The 7,780-nt window shown below is 38.2% G+C and overlaps 1 protein-coding gene across 2 annotated transcripts in view; it reads left to right on the forward strand.

The window, feature by feature from the left end:
• The window catches only part of LOC131792800 (dynein axonemal heavy chain 5), a 57,631-nt gene extending 50,052 nt beyond the window's left edge, over positions 1–7,579 (forward strand). For both annotated transcript variants that reach the window (XM_059110206.2, XM_066172767.1), the window contains exons 84-94: positions 285–406; positions 783–974; positions 1,355–1,490; positions 1,887–2,026; positions 2,215–2,379; positions 2,951–3,145; positions 3,890–4,120; positions 4,637–4,825; positions 5,539–5,751; positions 6,190–6,318; positions 6,704–7,579. In XM_059110206.2, the coding sequence (XP_058966189.2) occupies positions 285–406; positions 783–974; positions 1,355–1,490; positions 1,887–2,026; positions 2,215–2,379; positions 2,951–3,145; positions 3,890–4,120; positions 4,637–4,825; positions 5,539–5,751; positions 6,190–6,318; positions 6,704–7,138 (2,147 nt within the window). In that variant the 3' untranslated portion in view covers positions 7,139–7,579. The remainder of the gene's footprint in view (positions 1–284; positions 407–782; positions 975–1,354; positions 1,491–1,886; positions 2,027–2,214; positions 2,380–2,950; positions 3,146–3,889; positions 4,121–4,636; positions 4,826–5,538; positions 5,752–6,189; positions 6,319–6,703) is intronic.
• The last annotated feature ends 201 nt before the right edge of the window (positions 7,580–7,780 follow it).

Below are 7,780 nucleotides of genomic sequence, written 5' to 3' on the forward strand. Positions count from 1 at the left end.
TAAATTATATGGTACTCCCTGATTGATTAGTGTTCATCCATTTTCATTTTCATTCTCTGGTTGGTTTTTTTCCTTGTTGGTATTCGACAGCGGTATTTCGACTGTGCTAAATTGAAATTAATAGTTGTAAGTTGACAAAGTTGAACAGGCTATGGGAACGAAGGGAGGGTATGTTAATTTCTAATTTTAAAAGTCTTGGAATTCATTGAAGTTTTAATTCAATGGTTTTTATGCTCCACTTTGCCAATTCGTCAATCTGAATACTTGATTCTCTTGTACGGCAGGTGGTGCTGCATTGGATCTGAACGCTGTGGAACCCAAACCAAAGAAGTGGATCTTGGACATGACTTGGCTGAATCTTGTGGCCCTCAGTAAACTTCCTCAGTTTACTCAGCTCCTGGGACAGGTTATTACCTATATTAGTTGATGTTTTTGTTATGGCTGGTGTCGTGATTGTGATTGTTGTGTTCCCTTTGTTTTGCGATCTCTTCGGCGACTTTGATGTAGCTTGCATTTTTGCTTTCGTGACCATCGTCATAGAGCAAGAAGTTGGTGAAAACTGTACAAATTTTGTAAGATACCCTGAAACGTATTGGCAAATTGAAAGCCTAAAATTAAAATATTGTTAGAGTGTTAGATAATGTATCCTCTCGTAGAAATCTATGATTATATTCAATTCAGATGGAGGCTAACCCTTTGAAAATGCGCTTCAATTTTTTTTTTCTTTTCTCTGGCTATAATGAACTCACAACTGGACTATAAATGTGAACGTATCTCCACAGGTTGCGAATAACGAGTCTGGTAAAGCCTGGAAGACCTGGTTTGACTCTGAAGCACCAGAAGATGCGCCAATACCAGATGGCTACCAGGGCTCTCTCGACACATTTAGGAAACTTCTTCTTATAAGGGCCTGGTGCCCAGATCGTACCATAAACCAGGCTCGGCGTTATATCACTGATGCTATCGGGAAAGAGGTGAATACTTTGCTAAGTAGTTATCATTTTATTTGTTTCACACTGGGGAAATGATTCTCACATAAGAAACTTCGAACTTCATTTCTGGATTCCAAAGAAACATGCTGCTCGGGAATTTTATGCAGATGGTCCCACCTATGGTCATTTGTTCGTAGTTTTAAAATAAGTGGGACATTGTGAACGATACCAAACGTATTCACGGCCTCGAAAAAAAATTTCCACAGTAAGGCTTTATCTGGGACATGGGTTTTTTTTACGGGACATAGCTACGATATATCCTTTAAGCATATTACTTGGTATTTTATATCATGTGTTATCCAGAATTCCAAGAGAGGTGTTGGGTGTGCTCAGAGTTAAACATGCTTCTCTTGTTCTCACAGTACGCTGAAGGAGTTATTCTGAACCTGGAAGTCATGTGGGAAGAGAGTGACATTAGGACACCAATGATTTGCTTCCTGTCAATGGGTTCTGATCCTACAGCATCCATCGAGGCTTTGGCTAAGAAACAGAGATTAGGTAAGAACATTAATGTTCCTCCTCACCAAATGATCCATTGTAAGGATTGTGAATGATCGCTAGCTTAAAGATTTACTCCAAGTTTACGTGTAGATCTTAAGGCAACGTTTCCTAAATGCGTTGTATTGTTTTTTGTCCAGCGAATTCGATTGTAAAGCTTTATTTTGAGACAAATCTTGTAGAAAATTCGAAGTCGACAAATTTAGCCAGAAAAAGAATACAGCACTATCATCTTTGAGCTCAGGATTGTATCGAAAGCGCAACCGCCCCGTTGAAAAGACGAAATCCTCGTTATTGATTGTTTAGAAGATATTGCTCTGTAATTCTTGGACTTAAGTGAAGTGTTCGTCTGCCAAAGATAGTTAAACGGTGAAAATTTGATTATTTCTCGCACAGACTGCCGGGCCATCTCCATGGGACAGGGACAAGAGGTACATGCACGGCGTCTATTGGCACAGTTTATGAACGAGGGAGGCTGGGTGCTATTGCAGAATTGTCATTTGGGACTCAACTTCATGGATGAGTTGTTGGAGACGGTATGTTTCGACGCGTTTTTATGTGTGTTTCTATTGGTTTGTTTTAAGGTCTTGATTAAAGTTTTTTATTTTCCGTAGTCTCTTAGTGTTGGCATTATTGACCAAGGACTTGTTTAAGGAATTAAATTTTCAGCATGAAATGAGATAAATTATATTTTGGATTAAATTTTGATTATTTGTTTTTTTAGATCACCACAACAGAGAATGTCAACGAAAAGTTCCGTTTGTGGATCACGACAGAAGTTCATCCGAAATTCCCGATCACTCTTCTCCAGTCCTCCATCAAGTTTACTAATGAACCACCGCAAGGCATCAAGGCTGGTCTGAAGAGAACATACGCTGGAATCACACAGGTTTGAGAGGGAATTGAACAGGTTGCCAAATTGCATATTAAAGCCTTAGCCTCTATGATAAATTTTCAAATTACGAAGGAAAAGGGTGCGAATTTAATAAAAAAAATTCAAAATTTCTCGTTTCATTGTTACTTTTCTGCAAAAGTGAGTAAGCGCTTGAAACGGTAGCGATTATGAAATTTAAGTGCGCTGACGAAACAAATTATACAAACAATGACCTTTGTTTCTGCTCTTTTAATCCACAAAATTATGAAAGAAATGGAATGATGTGAGAAAAAGTAATAGATCAATTGATTCAAGTTTGCAAATTTCAAATGGAGAGAGCACTGCTACTTTGAAAAGTCTAAATGACTGTCTTGTCAATTAGCTTTTATGAACCTTAAGATTACAAGTAGTCGGCTGTTTCACTTAAGATGTCGACGACGAAGCGAGACTTTTATTCTAATAATCACCTATTTTCATCTATTTTTCCGTGGTAGAAAAACTCTCTCAAATTCTTTGATACTCGTCTTGAAACGAGACTTGTTATAAGGTTTTCGTTACTAAATCTACTAACTTTACTCTACCGTAGGATCAACTTGATGTAACTAACATGCCACAATGGAAACCAATGCTATATGCAACAGCCTTCCTGCACACCATTGTTCAAGAGCGACGCAAATTTGGTCCATTAGGATGGAATATCCCGTATGAGTTTAACTCTGCTGATTTGACGGCCTCTGTGCAGTTCATTCAAAATCATCTTGATGATATTGATCCAAAGGCGGTAAGAATATAGTTTTCAATCATTTGCAGTATACTCTTTTTTTCTTCATTGTCTTGAAAGCAATATTTTTTTTCCTCCCTCTTTATTTTAAAGCTATTGGTAATATTGTCGTAAGCTCCTCGGCCCAAACTATGTTACCTGTAGACTTAGGGGTTTTTATGACTTTTACATTTGAAGCGGCTGCCGATGGTGTAATAGGTATCTGCCCGCAAGGCGAAAACCACTGAACACGAGAGCCTGTTCGGTGCAACAGACGATAGTGAGAGGTCCTGTAGGCGGCGGTAAACCGATGGTTACGGGCTTTTATTGAAACACCAGAGATTCGAAAAAATGTTCAGACAATTTCTTTGAGTAATAATCATGCCCTCCAAATTTACTCCCACTTGACGTCTTCATTTCTCGTCCTTTTCTTGTTAAATGTCATTTGTTACAGATCTACTTGTTTGATTTTCAGAATAGTTTTTTTTTCTACCTCTCACTCAATGCTATTACAACGAAGGGTATATCTTTACTAACTGAAAATTAAATATTTAGTTGTTCATTGTTTAGTTTCTTTCACATGTTTTTTGTCTTTTTTTTTTTATCTCCTTCGTTGCAGATCTCATTAGTTTCAATTGGCTATTTTAGTCCATTAGTAACATCAACTGTTCACTGATTTTAGTTAAACATTATTTTTCTGTATCAGTCGATCTGCGTGTCAACCTCTTGAATCCAACCGTTTTTCTCCTTTCCCTCTCCCCCCAGGGTGTTTCGTGGGTGACTGTTCATTACATGCTGGGTGAAGTTCAGTATGGCGGTCGTGTCACAGACGATTTTGACAAACGTCTGCTGAACACCTACGCTCGTGTTTGGTTCAGTCAGGAGATGTTTAAAGAAACCTTCAAGTTCTACCAAGGCTACAACATTCCTCGCTGCGCACAGATTGCAGATTTTAAGGCTCACATTGATGAGATGCCGTTGTCGGACACTCCAGAGGTAATTGATGTCTACCGCAATAGAGTTCTTTTCGATACATCACAAAGGTTTCCATAGGAACAAATAGGTTTGGTTATTTAATGTTTATGGTAGTTGCCTTTATACGTATGAATTCTCTATGAATTAACCACGCTAACAAACAGGCAACTCAGAGCGAATATTTAAAACCAGTTTAATGGAAAGAAAATTTTAAAAATTTTAGTGTTCCAAAAAAGATTTTTAAATTTTCTATACAAGGCCCCCTTATTTGGAGAGAATAAGAGACAAGACTCCCCCGCCCATAACAAGTCCTCTTGTTTTTAAAAAGTGGTCCATTATTTGCAAAACGAGCGTAAATAAATGAGAGACGCGAATCACAGCGATTTCCAACCAGAGTTTCCGAATTACCAGTTTGAATTCTTAGCAGCCTTAGTCATTGTAAACAAAGAAGAAAACTTGCTAATGCTTGAAAATTTTTGTCGGCCTAGATTACTCCATTAGAATACTTTAATAACATTAGAAGTCCTCTTCATGTAGGTGTTCGGTCTTCACACAAATGCTGACATCACATATCAAACCAAGACCACCTCGGATGTTTTGGAGACCATTGTGAACATTCAGCCCAAGGACAGTTCTGGGGGGTCTGGGGAGACACGTGAATCACTTGTGGCGCGACAAGCTACAGAAATGTTGGACAAGTTGCCTCCGGATTATGTTCCTTTTGAGGTAAAACTTGTAGTGTGATTTCACTCTCGTACTTTCAACATGATCAGCAAACCCGCTTTATATCATTTTATCAAACTCTGTTTTTCTTTTGTACCCATTGTACAAGTCAGTGAAACGGGGTAACAGGGGTTTTAATAACTTTTCCATAAGCGGCTGTGGATGACGTAATAGGTGGCTATGCCATTAGGCGAAACCCAAATACGAGGGTCTGCTCGCAGGCTCAACCGACGGCGGTGAGAGTTCTTATAGGCTTGGATGATAATTTAACTAGGGAGTCACTTAAATCTCGCCTAGCCATTAAAATATTCTAATCAATAGGTATAATTTTAAGATTTAGTCTCAACACTTTCTCTTAGCGTACTACATACCAAAATTATGCTTCCATGTCTTAATCATTGTAATTTAGTTTGGAAATATTACAAATATTGTGATATCTTTTGTTTAAATTTATTCGCTTGTTTTCTTTCGAGGGAAGCCAAGTTTACAAGCCTTATTTTTTTTTCCATTAAAGGCAAATTGAAACGAAAAGTATATAAATGTCCATCAAATTTCAATGCACTGAAAGTGTAAGGAGACGTTACTCTTTGATCATGTTCGAGAGTATGTGAGTCAAAATCATGCAAGCTAAGAGTACAGATTGCTGACTGAATGTAATTTTCTCAAATGCCTCATTAATAATAATAATAATACATTTGTCTATTAAATTACTACAGGTTAAAGCACGCCTGCAGAAAATGGGTGCTTTGACGTCCATGAACATTTTCCTCCGTCAAGAGATTGACAGAATGCAGAGGGTCATAACAGCTGTGAGGAACACACTTGTTGATCTTAAGCTGGCCATAGATGGTACGATCATTATGAGTGAAAACTTGAAGGATGCTTTGGACAACATCTATGATGCCCGTGTCCCTGCTCTTTGGAAAAAGGTATTTTTTTCTTTTTCCTCTTCAGTTTTGTTTGATTTGGACGATGGATGATGTTTGGTTGTTTTGTTTTGTATTTATGTTTGTTTGTCTTGTTTCGATTTGATCTATTTTTAAAATTTTGGAGTCTAAGAGTCTAAGAGCCTTAGTTCCAAAAACACTCACTTTCAGAAAGAGGCTGAGGGCAAAACCTTTAATGTGAAAAATTAATTTGTTTATTAAAAGACATTTTTCTCATATAAACCTTTACACTCACCCTCGTTTAAGGCAGAGGCATTAAACACCTCAAAAATGGCTTATTACCTAAATTGGGTTTGTTTTAGACATTATCAACTGAGTAACAGACGGGTTTTTCCATTCTCCTCCCCTGTTTCACGATATATTCGGATGTTTTAAGGAGAAGTTACGTTGGGTTGAAATGCCTTTCTTTCCTTATTGAAGATCTCGTGGGACTCGACGACTCTTGGATTTTGGTTTACTGAGCTGATCGAGCGCAACAATCAGTTCCATTCGTGGTTATTTGAAGGCAGACCTAGTGCGTTTTGGATGACGGGATTTTTCAACCCTCAGGTATGAAGCCAGCTGTTTGTTTGATGTTTGGTTGGCTTACTTGCTCGCTAAGAGTTCACATGAATAAAAGTCTTCCAGGAAAATTGTTCAAAATGACTTTGAAAGATTCTAAAGATACACTAAGAAACGTGGTAAACATGGGAATGGTTTTACTCTATCTTTGTGTTTGCTCGGGGAATTCCTTTAGGATCATATGCTCGTGAACTTGAATACTTGAAACGAACTTCACAGAGTATTATTTTTAGAGATTATATGGCTGCCAATCCAAGTTTAAAAGAGATTGAAAATTTCAGAATACGAGAAAATTTAGATTGTCTATTGATTCTAATGATGAACAACACTGTTCTTTCACAGCCAATATTCACTTCGCTTTGTTTACAATTAGGGTTTCCTGACCGCAATGAGACAAGAGATTACGCGTGCGCATAAAGGCTGGGCCCTCGATAACGTTGCACTTGCCAATGACGTCACTAAGATGATGAAAGAAGATGTGTCGTCATCGCCAGCGGAAGGAGTCTATGTGCATGGCCTGTTCCTGGATGGCGCTGGGTGGGATCGACGAAACTGCAGGCTCACGGAGCCTTCCCCTAAAGTTTTGTTTACTGCCCTCCCTGTGGTGCACATTTATGCGGTTAATACTGCCGCCTTGATTAAGGACCTCAAAAATAACCCAGACGCACTGAAATTTTATGAGTGTCCTGTGTACAAGAAGCCCAGACGTACTGACTTGACTTACATTTTCTGCTTGAACCTGAAGACTTCACAGCATCCTGATCACTGGATTCTTCGAGGTGTTGCTTTGCTGTGTGACACCAAGTAATGTTGCGTGACATTTATCTGCGCCCTAAACGTAACCTGGACGTTACGTTACACACCGTTCGTGCTTTTTTTTTTTGGGGGGGGGGGGGGGGGTAAAACCTTGTAAAACTCAACCAGAGGGAATGGCACATGTTTTAAGTGTTGTTTCTGCCCTTTTTAAGTTCGGATTGTTTTTTTAAAGTTAAGTTTGGATTGCCTTTAAAGTTTTGGTATGGTCAGTGAGAAAAAGTTTGTTTAAGTCTATTTTTGGTGTTCCAATGTAGAGATCGGTTATATTTTTTGCTACATACTCAAAGTGTGATAAAGTAATGAATTAGTCGTGTGCGTTCTACGACAGTTGTACGCATTAGATGCTTTTATTGTTCTATGTAAGGAAGAGTGGATTTATTTATATTTATTCAAAAGAAGTGTGAATGGCAATAAAGTTAAGTGAGTAATCTTACATGCTTTTTGTTTTTGTTTGTAAGTTAGCTGGAAAAGCTGAAGTGGAATGCGGTGAAAGAGTTTTTTTAATTTTTTTTTTTTCGCTGAGGCTATTTGTCATGAACTCTAAGTTCATTACAGAGTTTTAAAACTGACTTGTTCCTGTTACTGGCATCCTTGAGTTCAATTTTTTCTGTGAATGATGGCCTCTCTCATAATC

This window comes from Pocillopora verrucosa, chromosome 9, assembly GCF_036669915.1.
Source record: "Pocillopora verrucosa isolate sample1 chromosome 9, ASM3666991v2, whole genome shotgun sequence".
In the NCBI taxonomy this organism is placed as follows: domain Eukaryota; kingdom Metazoa; phylum Cnidaria; class Anthozoa; order Scleractinia; family Pocilloporidae; genus Pocillopora; species Pocillopora verrucosa.